Source organism: Ambystoma mexicanum, chromosome 13, assembly GCF_040938575.1.
Source record: "Ambystoma mexicanum isolate Mex_15411 chromosome 13, UKY_AmexF1_1, whole genome shotgun sequence".
Taxonomy (NCBI): domain Eukaryota; kingdom Metazoa; phylum Chordata; class Amphibia; order Caudata; family Ambystomatidae; genus Ambystoma; species Ambystoma mexicanum.
In genome coordinates this window covers 721,524,063-721,540,428 of record NC_090938.1, presented here as the reverse complement: position 1 = coordinate 721,540,428, position 16,366 = coordinate 721,524,063, and the positions used below count along the sequence as shown (strand labels likewise).

The 16,366-nt window shown below is 47.4% G+C and overlaps 1 protein-coding gene across 1 annotated transcript in view; it reads left to right on the top strand.

The window, feature by feature from the left end:
• LOC138520509 (E3 ubiquitin-protein ligase TRIM17-like) overlaps positions 1-16,134 on the top strand; it is a 219,552-nt gene extending 203,418 nt beyond the window's left edge. Inside the window, exons 5-7 of the mRNA XM_069632863.1 lie at positions 9,617-9,637; positions 9,736-9,762; positions 16,034-16,134. Of these exons, the coding sequence (XP_069488964.1) occupies positions 9,617-9,637; positions 9,736-9,762; positions 16,034-16,134 (149 nt within the window). The remainder of the gene's footprint in view (positions 1-9,616; positions 9,638-9,735; positions 9,763-16,033) is intronic.
• Positions 16,135-16,366: the final 232 nt, after the last annotated feature.

The window sequence follows — 16,366 nt, the reverse complement described above, 5'->3', positions numbered from 1 at the left end:
ACCTAGCTAAGACATTTCAGGACCAATTCCAGCTACTGGAGCGGACCTCAACTCTGCTCTGGGGGAAGTAAAACAGGAATTGGGCCAACAGGGAGAGAGGACAGACGTCCCGGAGAGGGACCTACAGGAAGTGGACTGAGACACGACAGCGAATAGTGAGGCAATTGAGAGACTGGATGTGACGACACAGAATTTGGAGCTCCAAATGGAAGTCATGGAGAATAGGTCGCGGAGGGTCAACATAAGGCTGAAAATGCTCTCGGAAACGGTAGAGGACAAGGAGCTGAAGGGGGTCGTCCAGGGCATCCTCACGGACATCATAGGGGAAACAACTCCAAGTTTAGTGGAATTGGATAGAGTCCACAGAGAGGGACGCCTCAACAGAGGCATGACCACTAGACCGAGAGACGTGCTCGCAGCATTCACAAAATATGGACAAAAGGAAATGGTTCTGAGAGCGGCAAGATAACAGGAACCGGTCAAGTATCAGGACCAACAAATTGAGCTGTATCAGGACTTAGCAAGCAGCACCCTAACTAAACGGCCCCAGATGGGTCCGGTCCTAGCAATACCTAAGGAGAAGGGGATCAGATACAAATGGACCTTTCCCTTTGGACTTCTCTTTGAATGGGCAGGGGGGCAATGTCGAATAACTACATTACAAGAGGGAGCAGACATTCTTCACCTCGACCTGGGCCAGGAACAAAGGGAGGACAGACCCGAAAGATCCCCAAGCGCGGCAAATGGAACGAGACCCAAACCATGGGAATGGACCACAGTCGGAGACAACAGGAGAAGAAGAACCACATTACGCGGCCCGCCGCACAAGGAAAGGAGTGAAAAGCCAAATGGAGAGGAGAGGGGAGCATCAAATGGGGGAGAGCCCTGAACAGGCAACATGGAAAAGGGGTGGTGGACACAAAAAGGAGAATAAGGGCAGGAGAGGGAGCGAAACATCATGGGGTTAGTAAGGGCGATGAGGCCCGGTGAGGGGGAAGGGAGGAGCGAGAACCCCGTTAGGGGGGAGAGGAAGGGGTGGGGGAGGTAGGGAGGGAGGGGAGGGGTGCGAATTGAGAAGAGAGGCAGGTAAGGACAAGAAAATGGGAAGCACAAGGGGAGGAAGTGGACCAAAGAGAGCACCGGGGCGGGGGGCATAGGTGGAGGGATGAAAGGGGACCAGCAGCAGGCATGAGAGGTAGACAAAACAATAACAATTCAAGTAACTGACACATAATGTCAGGGGGCTTAATTCCCCCCTGAGGAGGAAAAGGTTAGAGCAATTTACAAGGAAAGAGGGGCTGGATGTCCTCGGCTACAAGAAACCCACCTCTGCACAAAGACCAGGGGCGATTAAAACTACATGGTTTTGATCAGATCCTGCATGCATCGCGAAAGAACAAAACGGGGGGAGTGGCCCTGGCCATTAAAAACACAGTGGACTTCACAGTAATTGAGGACCTTCGGGACAAGACGGGTAGGTACATCATAGTTAAGGGGACACACCTGGACCTCCCCTACACCATAGCGGGAGTCTACGCACCAAATTCAGGCCAAGAGCCATTTCTGAGGAAATTCTTGGCGCACAATGCCAAATAATTATGATGGGAGATCTTAACATTGCCTGGGATAGGGAGCGGGACAGGTCAGGGGGTGCAGGGAGGGGAGGAGGAGCAGTAATGTCAGCAGAATTAAGGGACAGGATCAAGAGGCCAGGTTTACGGGATGTTTGGCGGGAGCTGAAGGGTGACGAAGAAGGCTACACGTTCTTATCAGGCGTGCACAGGACACAATCTAGGATTGACTATATATGGGTTTCGGCAGGCTTATTGGGGCAAGTCAGGGAAGTGAAGACGGGTCCCATAGGAATAGCAGATCACAAGATAGTCTCCACTCAAATGGATCTATGGCGCAAGGAAAGAGGGGTGTAGGGATGGAAATACCCATGGTCTCTGCTGAGAGACCCAGTAATCAGAGCAGAAATAGAAGAGAAAATCAAATAATTTTTTGAGTCACAGAGCAGGGGGGATACGAGAGAAGACACAAGATGAGACACATTCAAAGCCACACTTAGGGGTGAACTGATAGCGGCAAAGGCACAGCGGGAAAGGCAACTAAAGATATTGGAAGTACAGCTGGAAGCGGAGGTAGAAGCGGCAAGGCAGACAGCGGGAGCAACCCTGTCCAGATCTTAAATGAGGGAGTACAGACGGGCAATAGGGCAATTAGAGGTCCTTCGAACAAAAAGGGCGAAAGACGCACTGCTCGCCGTCCAACAAAAATACTACGCCAAAGCAAATAAGGCAGACGCGCTGCTGGCGCGCCTATTGAGGGGGCAAGGACAAAAGTCACAATCACAGCATCGAAAATGGAAGCTGGGGAGCGGGTCACATGGGCAGGGGACATCCAAGATACTCTAGCGAAGTTTTACAAGACCCTATATACATTGCAAAATCCCCAGGACCACTTACAAGCAGAATTTCTGGAAAGGGTGAAGATGCATGAAATCGGAAAGGGAAGCTCGGGGTACCCTAAGTAGGGAGATCACAGAAGATGAAGTAAGAAGGGTGATAGGGAATTTACCACTGAATAAGGCACCAGGCCCAGACGGCTACACAGCTGCCTTTTTCAAAACGTTTGCACCCATACTAACTCAACACCTGACACACCTCTTCAACACATTCAAAACCACAGGCAGCATAACCCCATGTATGGAAGAGGCCAGACTGACCCTTATTCTCAAACCCAACAAAGACCCCTCGGAGAGGACATCCTATAGGCCCATCGCACTAATAAATGTGGATGCCAAAATCTAGAAAAAGATCTTAGCGAATAGGCTAGAGGGCCTGCTTCCGGACCTGATCCACCCAGACCAGGCGGAATTCATAAGAGGCAGACAAATGGCAGATAACATCAGGAGGGTAGCACATCTACTGGAGAAAGTACAGAAGACGGACACTCCCGCGGTCCTCTTATCACTATACGCAGAGAAAGCGGTTGACCATGTGGAGTGGTCCTTTCTATTTCGGGTCATGGAGAAAATGGGCCGGGCAGGGATTTTTAAAAAATGGTGCAATCCAACTACCAGGCACCACTAACGAGAGTGACAGTGAAGGGGGCCATGTCACGACCATTTCAGCTGGGCAGGGGGACGAAACAAGGGTGCCCATTATCCCCAATGCTTTACGCAATCTACCTGGAACCCCTCCTACAGGCAATAGGGAGGCAGACAAGATCCAGGGCATCCCATTCGGGGGACAGCAACATAAGGTTGCGGCATTTGCTGACGACATGCTACTCACACTAACAAAACCACTGGAGTCCATCAATGCAAGCAGGGACCTGCTAGAGGAGTTCGGGGGGGGGTATCAGGCTTTCAAATTAACGTCAGTAAGTTCGAACTATTGAACCTTACCCTGGGGGCAGGGGACAGCAACAGACTGAGAGCAGCCACCCCGTTTGTGTGGGCACCGGGGGGAATTAGGTATCTGGGTGTATTGTATTGTTTGTATTGTTTATTTATTTATAGGGTGTGAAGATCATGGCGACCCTCGCAGGGTGGTTTGCAGCCAATTACTCCCCTCCCCCTACTGAAAGGCATTAAGCAGGACTTCCACAAGTGGAGGAACCTCAGGGTCTCCTGGATGGGCAGACTGGCAGCAATAAAAATGGTTATGCTTCCGAGACTGCTGTACCTATTCCAGGCGATCCCGCAGGTGGTGCCAGCAAAATTCTTTAGGGAAATAAAGGCCTTAACCAATGAATTCCTCTGGGAGGGAAAGAGAGCGAGGATCAACAGACACCTACTTATGGCACCTAGAAGGGAGGGAGGGCTGGCTCTACCCAACTTCCAGCAGTACAACGAGGCCACGCAATTAAGGGTAATTAGGGAGTGACTCCAGGAGGGGGAGAACACACAGAATAAGCAATGGGTAAGGATGGACAGGGCAGTCATACAACAGGACCTGAAAGAAGTGCTGTGGCTTCTGAAACAGCATAGACCGAAGCGCATGTATGAAAGCACTATAACTAAGCTAGTAGCAGAAAATTGGGACAAACTAGTGGGAACTAGGGAAATTACAACCTTCCCGTCCCCCATCATACCTATATTTAGCAATGGGGACTTCACACCCAGGCTGGAGAAGGGGGCCTTTACACAATGGCGCGAAGGAGGGTGCAGGAAGCTGCGGGATATGTTCCGGGGAGAGGAAATACTCACATTTGGGGAATGCAAAAGGGAATTTGCAGTGAAGGCAGGGGAGAGGCTTAGGTACGCGCAAATACAACACTGGGTAATAAATCCCGAAATCAAAGCGGCAGCGGTTAGAAAGGCGACGCAGTTCGAAAAAATTCCTGCGGACCAATGATGGAGCCAAAGGGTTGATATCCAATTTATACAAGATATTGGACAACGCTACCCCCAGGCAACAGTGGCCACACATGCAGAGATGGGAGCAGACTCTGGGAAGGGACATTGAAAGGGAAGAATGGGAGAGACTGTGGGGAAGATTACCAAGCTTGCAAGAGCATCCCAGATGCAAGAAGCCGGGTACAAAATAATCTATGGCTGGCACTACACACCAACCCGCCTCCACTGGATATACCCGTGAACGTCAGGGGAGTGCTGGCGGGGGTGCGGGAAGGAGGGCACACCGGATCACATCTGGTGGGGGTGCCCCAAAATTGAGCCGTTCTGGAAGGAGGTGCAGAGGGCGCAGGAACAGGCCTATGGGCCAGGGGGAAGCAGACCACTGGAACAGATCTTACTAGGACTTAAAGCGGGAAGGTAACGGGAGAACCCAGATCCCGGGAAAAAGAAAGAGTGATTCTAACATTAGCAGCTATGACAATAATAGCACAGAGATGGAAAAGCACAAATGTACCTACGTTGCAGGACTGGCTGCGGAAAATATGGGAACTCATAGCCCTGGAATGGGCGACGTACACCATGAACGATAACGTGCACAAGTTTGTGAAAGACTGGGGAGAAACCCTATCCTTTCTTAAAGACGATTTTTGAATTGTATGGTGCCCACAGCGCCTGAAACCTTTAGACCTGCAGTAAGCCACAAAGACCCGTCCATGGAAGGAATGGATCAGGGAGAGTCTTGGATTCGCCTCTCGGAGGGTTTGGGGGGGGGTATGAGGGAGGGGGACTGGTTGTGGAAATGTTTTACATGTTGTAAAACCAATAAAAAGATTTTTTTTAAAAAAGTCCTAAAGCCCAGCAAAAGAGCGAAGGTTGAAGGGAATTAGTACAGAAATGAGAATTCTCCCTAACAAAGGCTAGCCTTCTACCATTTTACTTTAGAGAAGGGAGGAATACAACTTTAAAAGAACTTATAAAGCAGAAACAATTAACCAACAGGTTGTTGATATTAAAAGGAGACGTGCTAAAAGCCTTTTTTCATTAAGAAAAATGTGTTGCAAAAATGAGTTTTTCTTTCGGTCAGAAGTATTGTGGTGAAAAATATCTGATAGAATATGTGTGACTTGGACCCTCCCCTTCCTACAGTGGAAACTGATCAGTTCTGCATCTGTCTGCAGGGGATGTTGCCGTCCTGTACTATTTGTTGCAGGTCGTAATGACGGATGTACATATGTTGATAGTGTACATTTATTTGTTTTGCTTACCTGTGATTTTCCATTGATAAGGGTTGGTTCAAGGCCTAATAAATATTAATAATAATAAATATTACTGTATTTGTATACATTCTGCCTAGCTTGAGTTATTAGAGTGCTCTGTGTGTGCTTCACTGAACCCTTCACCACTAAGTCTAAGCCTTACTGCCCCGTCACTCTACCTTGTTAGAGTTTGGCTAGACATTGCTGGCATCCCGTACACCAGAATGGCATCTCAGAATCTGTCCCTATGGCGGATTCTGAAAATCCATCTTTATCGCATCAGTAGACCATGTTCCCTGATTAGAGAGAACCTCAGAAGACCAATGAAGACATTATTTATATCCTGATAGCGGAAAAAAGGGACCCCTTCAACCCCTGAATAGTTTGAATATAGGTCTGACCATCCTCATGACACAACAGTGTGACCAACAATGTCCTAGGCATATCGTCTTCCTCAGATATCTGGACTTGTACCGGCTTAGATAATGATTTAACTTCACAGTTGGCTAAAGCCTAAAACTTAGCATTAACCGCCTTTAGGTCTTGTGGTGTTGTGATAATAGGGTACGTTTGTTCCAATGCATGAAGTTACTCTCCCAATGCAGTCAATTGCAATCATTTGGATTTGAGAGATGCACAGGTAGGGTTAATGCAATACCTCATTATATCTTTTAAAACCCTCTCGAAGTATCGCGTCTGAGGACAGTGAGCCAGTATTGGGTTCAAAATAGGAGGTCCTCTATCAGATATAGTGGCATGAAATGCCTGATCCAATAAAGAGGCTACATTATCTGTGATTTGAATGCCCTTTTCCGAAGTCCTTTACTGTGTGTTGAGAATGTTAAGATCTGAAAGAGTGAGATCTGTGGGTGTTTGACCTCCCCTACGGGTTGTTGGGGAGGACAAGCCGAAACATGACGATTGAACAACAAAGGTGTTGGGGTGCAGTGGCAAGAGCTCGAGGGGAGGCATTAGGTGAAGGGCAGGGAGTGGTGGCGCAGTGCTTGGAGCTGGAGGGGGGAGGCATTAGGGGAAGGGCAAGGGTTCGGGGTGGAGTGCTGGGTGCTGTAGGGGAGGTGTTAGGTGAAGGGTAGGGAGTGGCGGTTGTAAGGAACTCAGGGTGGCAACAGTAAAGACAGACACAAGTGATCACAGTTCAAGGGTGTTTATTAAACTGTAAAAATGGGTGAGAAAAACACCTAATCTAAACCTAAATCTAAGATGGGAGCAAGCTATAACCATCAAATAATAATAAGGCAGTCCTAGTGGCGACTTGTCAAATAAAAGGGCCAATACTTAAAAAAGAAACTATTACCAATCCTTACCGCTAAAATACAAAAGAAGTGTTCACAAATGATAAGTCAGGATGTTGTAGCCAGGGTCTCCCTTCCCCACGTTTTTAGCACGGGACAAGGCGGGACTCCTGAGCACAGAACACTCTCAGGCTTCTCCAGCACAAGTCTATAGTTTCTTTCAGCGATATCAGGACCTTCGGTGCTTAAGTCTCTTTTCTACAAAGTCTCTTGCCTCTGAGGGCCTGATGTGTTCAAAGTACCAAAACAAAAGTTCCTTTCCGTATGTACCTTGGGTGATGACTATTCAGACATGGATCCCCCTCTTCTGGGCTCACACCCTTCTCGAATGTTAGCCTCCCTTCATCGGGTTCACTACAAATTTTTACTTTATACCTGTTGTATTCACGAGTCTCAATGTCTTTTTAAACAATGCTTCACTGTGTACATCCCTCCGTCGGGTGCCCTTTTGTTACCACAATGTTCATGGGGTTAGCATGTTTCACCCCGTTCTGCAGGCATCCCTCAGCCGGGTTGACATTTGCCAGTTCACAGTTCACTTTGCTTTATCACAATGTGGGATTTACTTCCCTTAGCCTTCCTCTTGGTTACGATGGCCTCCCTCGGTAGAGCTCAGACCATTAGTTCATTATAAAAATCCCTCGGTTGGATTCTTGCTTGTTGTTCTAACACAGTTCATGACCTGCTCATTTCATTAGAAAAGCAGGGTTCCCTTGCCCTAGTGTTCCTTTGGCATCCCTCAGTCGGGTTCACATTTGCCTTCATTTGCTAGACCCCTTAGGTTCTTGTTCCTATCTAAGTCCGGGTCTCGGGCCCCCAGTCAGGCTTCACGTACTTCAATGTTCTCGGGGTGTTACTAACCACCCTATCTCGCAGGCATCTTTCAGCCGGGTTCACATTTGCTCTATTAATGCTGTTTAACTTTGTTTCTTCCATGTGTCAACAACTTTGGACTGTACAAGGGGTTTTACTCGACCCTTCTATGACCACTTTCAAATTTTTTACGTTGGGCACTCCTAGGCCCTTCTGGTATCAGTAGTTTCAACAAAAAGGGGACCAGCCAGAGTCTTTCAATTGAGCGCCCACGTGGGCCGGACCACTCTGCAGCTGGTCTTTCCCTGCGTTTTTGACAGTTCTGTAACACACACAGTCTTTATTCTTTAATTCACCTTATGTTGCCATTTGCGACCTTCACTCAACACAGTTCGGTTTACTATCGGTTCTCCCTCCGACTTACCAGCGTGATGAACCGCTTGGCGTTTCTTGTCTCTGGAATCAAGGACGATACCTCGGTAGAGAACGTCTCTCCCTGCCTTGGTTATTAGTGTAGGAGGGCTCTGTGCACCGTCGACATCTGATACACCACACATTGGCTGTTATTCCCGGTCTTACGATTCCTTTCACAGAGACTTTCGCGGGTCTGGGTTGGAAAGGGCAGGGGCACTTCTCTCCTTGTTTTCCTTTCGTTTCTTGCTGCCTTTCTCCTCCTCTTGAACTGCCGTCCTGGAATAGCTGACTCATCGTGCGGTCTGCCTTGCTCGTCTTGTGCTCCACCTTTTATCCCTTTGGGGAAGGGAAAGGGCTGTCAGGTGTGTGTAGTTATTGTCAATTGGCTGACTCTACTTGACCCTGGTTTTGGCACATGTCAGGTAAATGGCTCTGGGGTTAGTCTGTTGTCCTTCACGGTATAGGAAAGTGTTTGTGTCGAAAAGGGGGGGAGTTAGAGTTTGATAGGGTTTGTGGAATGAATAGGGGGGATTGTGAGAACGGTAGTGTTTTGTCAAAGTAGACTGAGAGTTCAGGAAATAACAATCAGTGGGATGTGGAGGAGAATGACTGGGAGTACTCGGGTAGGCAACAGGAAACAAGGTATCCTGGGAGATGTAGTTTCCCGCGGCATTGGGGTTTGGGTTCCTAATGTGTTTACCAGATGCGAAGAGGTTGTTGGATTCAGGTAAGGGAGATTCGTTGGGTAGAAGGGAGGTAGATTTGGAGCAGCCTACAAAAGCTTCAGGGATTCCTCACCTCCTTCCCTAGTATGATACTGCGTCTCGCCTGGGGGATTCCGCCGAGCATAACCCCAGGTTCCCCTACCCAGGTGATTCTCCTTTGCCCGTCCACCCCCAGGGTTGGGATCTGAGAGTGCCAGCTTTTCCCCGGCCACCTGAATAAGGGATTCTCGAGGTTTCTCACACAGTGCAGTGCAGGGTGCTGGAGGGGACGCATTGGGTGAAGGGCAGGGAGTGCAGGTGCAGTATTGGAGCTGGAAGAGAGGTATTAGGGGAAGGGCAGGGAGTGGGGGTGCAGTATTGGAGCTGGAGGAGAGGTATTAGGGGAAGGGCAGGGAGTGGGGGTGCAGTATTGGGAGCTGGAGGAGAGGCATTGGGGAAGGGCAGGGAGTGGGGGTGCAGTATTGTGCCTGGCGGAGATGCATTAGGGGAAGGGCAGGGAGTGTGGGGTGCAGTGTTGGATGCTGGAGGGGAGGCATTAGGGGAAGGGCAGGAAGTGCTGGGTGCAGTGTTGGGTTCTGGAGAGGAGGCACTAGGTAAAGGGCAGGAATTGTGGGTGGAGTCGGAGCCAGAGGGGAGAAATTAGATGAAGGGCAGGTAGTGCTGGGTTATGTTTTACAGTAAAAAACGGTGTGTGATCTAATACATCACTTGTTTTTTCTTTTACTACAGAAACATTTTCTGCAGAAATTGGTAAGTTTGATTATTGGTAATAAATATATTTTATTTAACATACTTCAATGTCTCACTGGTTTGTCTGATTTCACAAACCCTTAATTTTCTTCTTTCAGAGTGGAGATACTTGAAATCCTGTGAATGTGAGTACATGATTTACACATTGCAAACTCTAACCCTCCATGGGGCCTCCTGGAACTCAAGGGTCTTGGGGAGGTGATGGGGCATTTGTCTCCTGCAGCGACACTCGGGGCGTGATCCTGAGCATGTGCTAAATGCCACATAGTAATACGACATTCACTCCTCCAAATCCTCCCACCTGCATTCTGAGGGTGATGGGAAGTGTGGAGGAGAGATGTGCAGCAGGCAACAGAAAACCATACAAAATATGTGCAGCTGCAGGGTTACCGTGTGCACAGCACATCTGGCCAAAATGCAAAGAGCAAAGGCACATTTCTACAATACAGAAAGTGTCGGCGGCTTGAAGAGTCTCGGCAGCACTTTCTGTAATGCAGAAAATGTGGCACTGACAGCTTAAAAAGAAAACGTATTTCAGACATTCCTAGAATTCTTTTACGGAAAAACTAATACTTTATAAGGAATTAATTAACACCTCTTTATGGTGGTGCAGAAAGGGTGCTCTGAGCTTCAGAATACAGCCCATGCCAGCCCCTTACACTTGAGGCAGTTGGTAAGGCTGTTGCTATGCCGTAATTCCTGACTTTGAGGGAGTGGCAGACTTGATATATTGCCGCCACTCTCGATTTACATCAGAATCCATTTATTTTTTCATGGAAAAGTGTCATTCAACTGAGACACAGCACCTTTCCATTTTAACTTGCACCTCTGAATCAGGCCCACATCTGCAATGCAACTAGCAGGAAAGTGATGCTGCGTTTGATTAAGGGCTCTGCACTGCAAGTGGCTTGTGAATCTAATTAGAGATCAGTGATCAAGCAAACGGCCTTATCAATATTACCTGGATTCCAACTCACCCTTTATATGGACACTATCATGAACCGGCTCAGTGTAATTTATATAGGAGTTGAGGAGAACGTGGTCGCTTTCTGTTCTTGTTAAGACCTTCATATCTAACACTTTTGGGTACATGTTGATGTTTACAAAGACATACTCGATAGTTGATGCACTATTTTCATTCACTCTGGTATATTATTCTGGCGAATAGGCCGGGGAAAGACCGTTCAGCTTGATAAAGCCCCTGGAGTAAAGCAGGGAAGCCAATGCAGCCCTTTAATGTCTTTATATTTACCACAAGGCCCACACCAGATGAAAATAATCAACTATGGTTTCTATAAATCTTAAAACACTATATTGTTCACACCCTTTTGGAGGATCATAAATGTTGATGATTAATAGAGAAGTTGTGTGGCCACACTTGGGGGCCCAATTAATAATAGCAGCAATCACTGAGTCGACTGAAGTGTTGACCTTGGCGATTTGGTAAGTATTATCAACACTAATGATCAGTCCTCCTTTTGGTCGGCCCTTGAGTCCCCTTATGGCCATAGTTTGAATGGAATGGCGGCCGCTGATTTCCAAGTTATCCTGAAGCCAGGTCTTCTGTAAAGCCACTACACAGAAATTGGGGATGTTATCTAATAAACCATCAGGTGCAGTGTTGTGGAAGAAACATCGGGTGTTCCAGGACAAAGTGGTAAAAGTGCGGCTCGGATGTATGTGGATTTTGTGGTTGGAGAATTGAAGGTAACCACTGCCAGCTGGTAGCAGCCAACCCTTCTTTCTCTTCTAAGCGAGAGTGAACATCAACATGTCTTAACCCAAGAGCATCAATGGCGACAGTAATAGCGTCGCCTTGTGAGCTGGGAGATACTGTTGATCTATTAAGGTTGACTCCAATATGTTTGATGTAGAGGCGTCTAGTTGGAAGCAAAGCAACAGGTCTACGAGATTTCAGTGCCCCCCATTTAGATTCATCCCAAACTTTCTAGATGGGGCTTTAACAATAGAAAAGTCATAGGGCCTCATCACGAGTTGGGCGGTATCCCGGCTGTAATACTGCCCAACTGTACTAGCGTTAGCGCCCACCGGTATTACTGCCGGATCACGGGTTGGGCGTTAACTGTAAATGTCCATTCCCCATTGGATCCATTCTTCACTGCTAAAACAGCGCGCCAATACAGCCGGCGGTAATATAGGGCGCTAAATGGGATTTTCATCTCCAGAAAAAAGCTGGAGGTAAAACAGCCCATTTAGCGCCCAACTCGTGATAGGGTCAGCCCTTAAATGCGGCGGTAGTACCATTAACGCTGCATTGAAGGGCTACAGCCCAACTCGTGATGAGGCCCATAACCTAATTTTCCCAAATCAGCATCATGTGACATGACAAAATCTAGTACAGCAGGATTGTGACAATAAACTATTGCGCTAGCATAGTATGAGTGTTCTAGGAGATCAACAATCGCAATGTCATCCATTTGTAGAACTCAGAGGAATTATGTCATGGACTAAATGGAAGATGGTTGTTCGATTTAGGTAATAGTCCTGACTAAGACAAAAGAGGCTCTGTACTTTGAGGGTCAAACAGTCAACATCGGAATTAGAATGAGGTCGTTAGAGGCCTCTCTCCCCATTTACTGATTTAGCAACACCATTTTCCTTCATGGACGGATAGTAGATGGAGCCGCTAGGGTATGTGCCTGGAGCAATAGACGCAACAGTGTTAGATGTTATCCCATGACTGTCCTCTCGAAAAGGCTTTCCCAATCCTTCCAAAATGTGGGAATATTCTGGTAATGGTTGGCTCTTTATAGTTTCTGCAGTCTCTATAGATGAACAGGTGCGTTTAGGGTGAACAGGAGTAGCTTCCGATGGTGTCTTTATTTCTGGAGGCATCTCTTGTATTTGTATTTGTATTTGTTTTATTTATATAGCGCAGACCAGGCCCAAGGGCAACCGGGCAGAAGGGATGTGACCTAGCATTTCGGGCTGGACTGCCCCTTTTGGGGTAGGACCAAGCCTGATTTGCATATGGTTTTTCCCCTTCTGTAATGGCTTGGCAGGCTGAAAAACGATGGTCTGGAGGGTTGCCCAGAGCTTTGCCCGTGGTTATGATTAATTCAAAACCTTCCAGCCATTACCTTTCTGTTTTGCTAAAGTCAACCCGAGTGGGACGGGTATGCCCAGACGTGGGTCCCGAGTCTGCCGGGCCTAGAGACCCAGGCTACTTCTCACTGATGACGTCCAACAAGGCTGAAACATGTCTGGGGATGCTTGTGGTCTCGTGCAGAAGGGATGTGACCTAGCATTTCGGGCTGGACTGCCCCTTTTGGGGTAGGACCAAGCCTGATTTGCATATGGTTTTTCCCCTTCTGTAATGGCTTGGCAGGCTGAAAAACGATGGTCTGGAGGGTTTCCCAGAGCTTTGCCCGTGGCTATGATTAATTCAAAACCTTCCAGCCATTACCTTTCTGTTTTGCCAAGGGCAACCGGGCGCATATCTTGGCAGACAAGTTACAGGTATAACATATTATCACAATGGTACCAACAGATTGAGAACAAAAAATATACAAAATATACAATTGACGTTACAAATCAGGGCAAAAGGCAGAACAGTAATGCTGGAACAAAGCAGTGCTGGGTCCCAGGAGGCCCGTCCAGAGTCAGAAGAGCAGTTGTTAGTGAGATGTAACTAGCCAAAGCTTGGCTTTGTGTTTGAAAAGGTTAAATGATGGTAGGGTTCTGATAGTGAGTGGTACAGTGTTCCAAAGCTAGGCTGCCAAGACAGGGAAGCTGGCACCCCCAGCAGTTTGAAGCTTGAATCTAGGGATCGCAAGACCTTATGATTGTGCCGATCTAAGTACTTGCGTTGGTATATGTTGAGTAAATCGTGAAGCTAGATATGAGGAGGCCTGGTGGTTAACACATTTGTATGTAAGGGCCAGTGCTTTCAAGGAGATCCTTTGGGCGACTGAGAGCCAGTTGAGGTTCTTCCTGGTTTCTGAGATGTGGGCAGATCGGGGGATATTAAGAGCCACTCTAATGGCATTATTTTGGGTAGTCTGAAGTTTGTTGAGACTACCCTGGTTCGTGCCTTGGTACAGTGCACTGCAGTAGTCCAATTTGGACATAACCAAGGTCCTGGCCAGGGTAATGCAGTTCTGGGCGGTGAGGAATGGGCGACAGGCTGAGATCAATTTACAGGTGTAGGCAGACGCAGCGGCAATTGCATTAGTTTGTCGGGTGAGAGTCAGGGAGGCGTCCAGGTAGATACCCAGAGCTTTGGTATCTTTAGATACTTTAATTAGGTTACCGTCAATGTTAAAGGAGCTAAACAGGGGACTCAGTTTGTTAAGTCTCTGTTGCGTGCCTAGGATGAGAAGCTCAGTCTTGTCATCGTTGAGGCACAGCTCGTGCTGGGCCATCCATGCTTGTATGACAAGGTAAATGTCATTAAGGGCTTTAGAGTCAACAATGTAGTCACCAGTAATGGGTATGAGTATCTGGGTGTCATCAGCGTAATTCGTGTAGGTGACGCCCAGATAGTCAAGCACATCAAATAAGGGTTTGGTGAAGACATTGTAGAGAGTAGGGGAGACACAGGACCCTTGCGGGACTCCACAAGGGATTGGTGTAGGGTCGGCCGATGCGGTAGGTGAGAAAACTCTCATGTGCCTGTTGTCGAGGAATGATCTAATCCAGTTGGATGCATTGTCAGAGAAATGGGCAGCGGACTTCAGGTGCCGACATAGTATTTGGTGATTGACCAAGTCGAAGGCAGCGGATAAGTCCAGTAGTAATAGAAGGGCCAGTTTACCGTTGTCTTTAAGGTCTTCAATTTGAGTTTTGAGGTCAAGAAGAGCTGTTTCAGTCCCGTGTTTGGGTCTGAAACCAGTTGTCTTGAGCCGAGGAGGTTATTGGTTTCTAAGTAGTTCTGAATCTGCAGGTATGCTGCTCAGTCAAGTATTTTGAGTAGGAACGGTACAGTGGTAATAGGTCTGTAGTTAGTTGGTGTTTCGGGGTCCAAAGTTGTTTTTTTAGGAGGGGGATAACCCACGCGTCCTTTAAGTTGTTGGGTACCGTTCCAGTTAGGAATGAAGAGTTGATGAAGGTGGTTATAAAAGGAGCGAGGTCATGTGCCGCTTCCTTAATGATAGGTGCTGGGCAGGAGTCACCTTGGAAGTTAGAGGGTTTTAAATTGCGAATGATGTTTTCGACCTCGAGGATGGTGAGTGGGGTGAAGCTAAAAGGGGTGTGAGTAAAGGGGGCCGTCGGAGTGGTGTAAGGTTTAGCGGGGGGGGTTAGTGAGTAGGGTAGTTTGTTTGCCATTCATTTTCGATTGCAGGGTGGTGATTTTATTAAGGAGAGCGTTTTTGAATGTTGTTACACCATTTACTGTCTTTGGTGCAGGTGTCGGGAGCGAGGGAGGGGGCTTCCAATTCTTTAAGGATTTTAAATAACTCCTTAGTGTTGGATTCTGCTTGTATGATACGTTGGTTGTAGGTCTCCTTTTTGGCTTGTAAAATCGCTTCCTTGTAATTGTGGGTGGTGATGCTGAGGCGTTCTTTGTTAGGGTCATATGGGTAGTTCTTCCAGAGTGATTCAGCCTTGCGTTTTTGTTTGCGTAAGGCTCTTAGCTGCGGGGTGAACCAGGAATTCAAGTGGGCTTGTTGTTTAGCTTTCCGTAGTTTAAGCGATGCTATGCTATCAATGGCTTTAAGCAGTGTTTGATTGAAGATGTCTACTAAGACTGTGGGGACTGTGGGGTCGTTATGTTGGGACACACATTTATTCAGGATAGGAAGGATGAGTGGGAGTAGTTTGTCCCTGGTGATGTCTTTTTTATTCCTTGTGGGAATGGCTGGAGCTATCGTGGGAGTGGTGAGAGGGTTGGTCGCTGGTAGGTGGAAGATGATGATGTGGTGGTCGGACCAGGCACAAGCGTGGTTGGAGCTTATGGTGGTGTTGCAATTGAGGTCAGTAATCCAATTGAGCGCTCTGCCCTTAATATGGGTAGGTTCGTCGATGTGCTGTTGGAATCCTAAATTAGCTAAAGTGATCGCGACCTCAGAGGCCAGATGATCCTTGGTGTCGAGTAGGCCAAGGTTAAGGTCACCTAGAAGCAATACCTGAGAGTTGGGTTTAGTATTGACAGTCAAAATTCTCTAGTAGAAAGAGAATTAGACTCATTACCTGGAAGCCTGGCTCTGGCCCCCCTTTGGTGAGATATTAGGCAGAGACTTTGGTCTTATTTCTTTCTAATTGTAGAGTGTCATATGAACCCTGATCCTTGATCACAAGGGTAGTAATCTTTTTGCTGGAATCAATCAAGCCAGTCTTGTTGGTGAGGCTGGATTGCCACTAAAATCAGGGTATTTAGCATGAGCCTTTTTCTTATGCACCTTCATTTTACTCTTATTTTCTATTTGTTAACAGATTCATTGGGGATTGAGCCCTCCTTTGACTCATTGTTGTGGATGATCACACAGATATCCGAGCTTAAGGGCCGAGCAGAGTCTTATCCCACATTGAAATAGTGCAGGAGTTATTGGTCATGAGCTCCTGTGGAATCCGCCTGCATTTACCAGGTGTAAATAGCAGGCAGAGTCCATAGGAATTCATTGGTTTAATGCCAGCATGAAATTGTGTGCTGGTGTGAAACCATGTGATCTTATGGGGTGGAGCAAGAATATATGAAGACAGTGTTATTCCGTTCAGTGCCCCCAGTCTCCTCAACAAAAAAAATGAAATCCCACACATTGGAAAAAA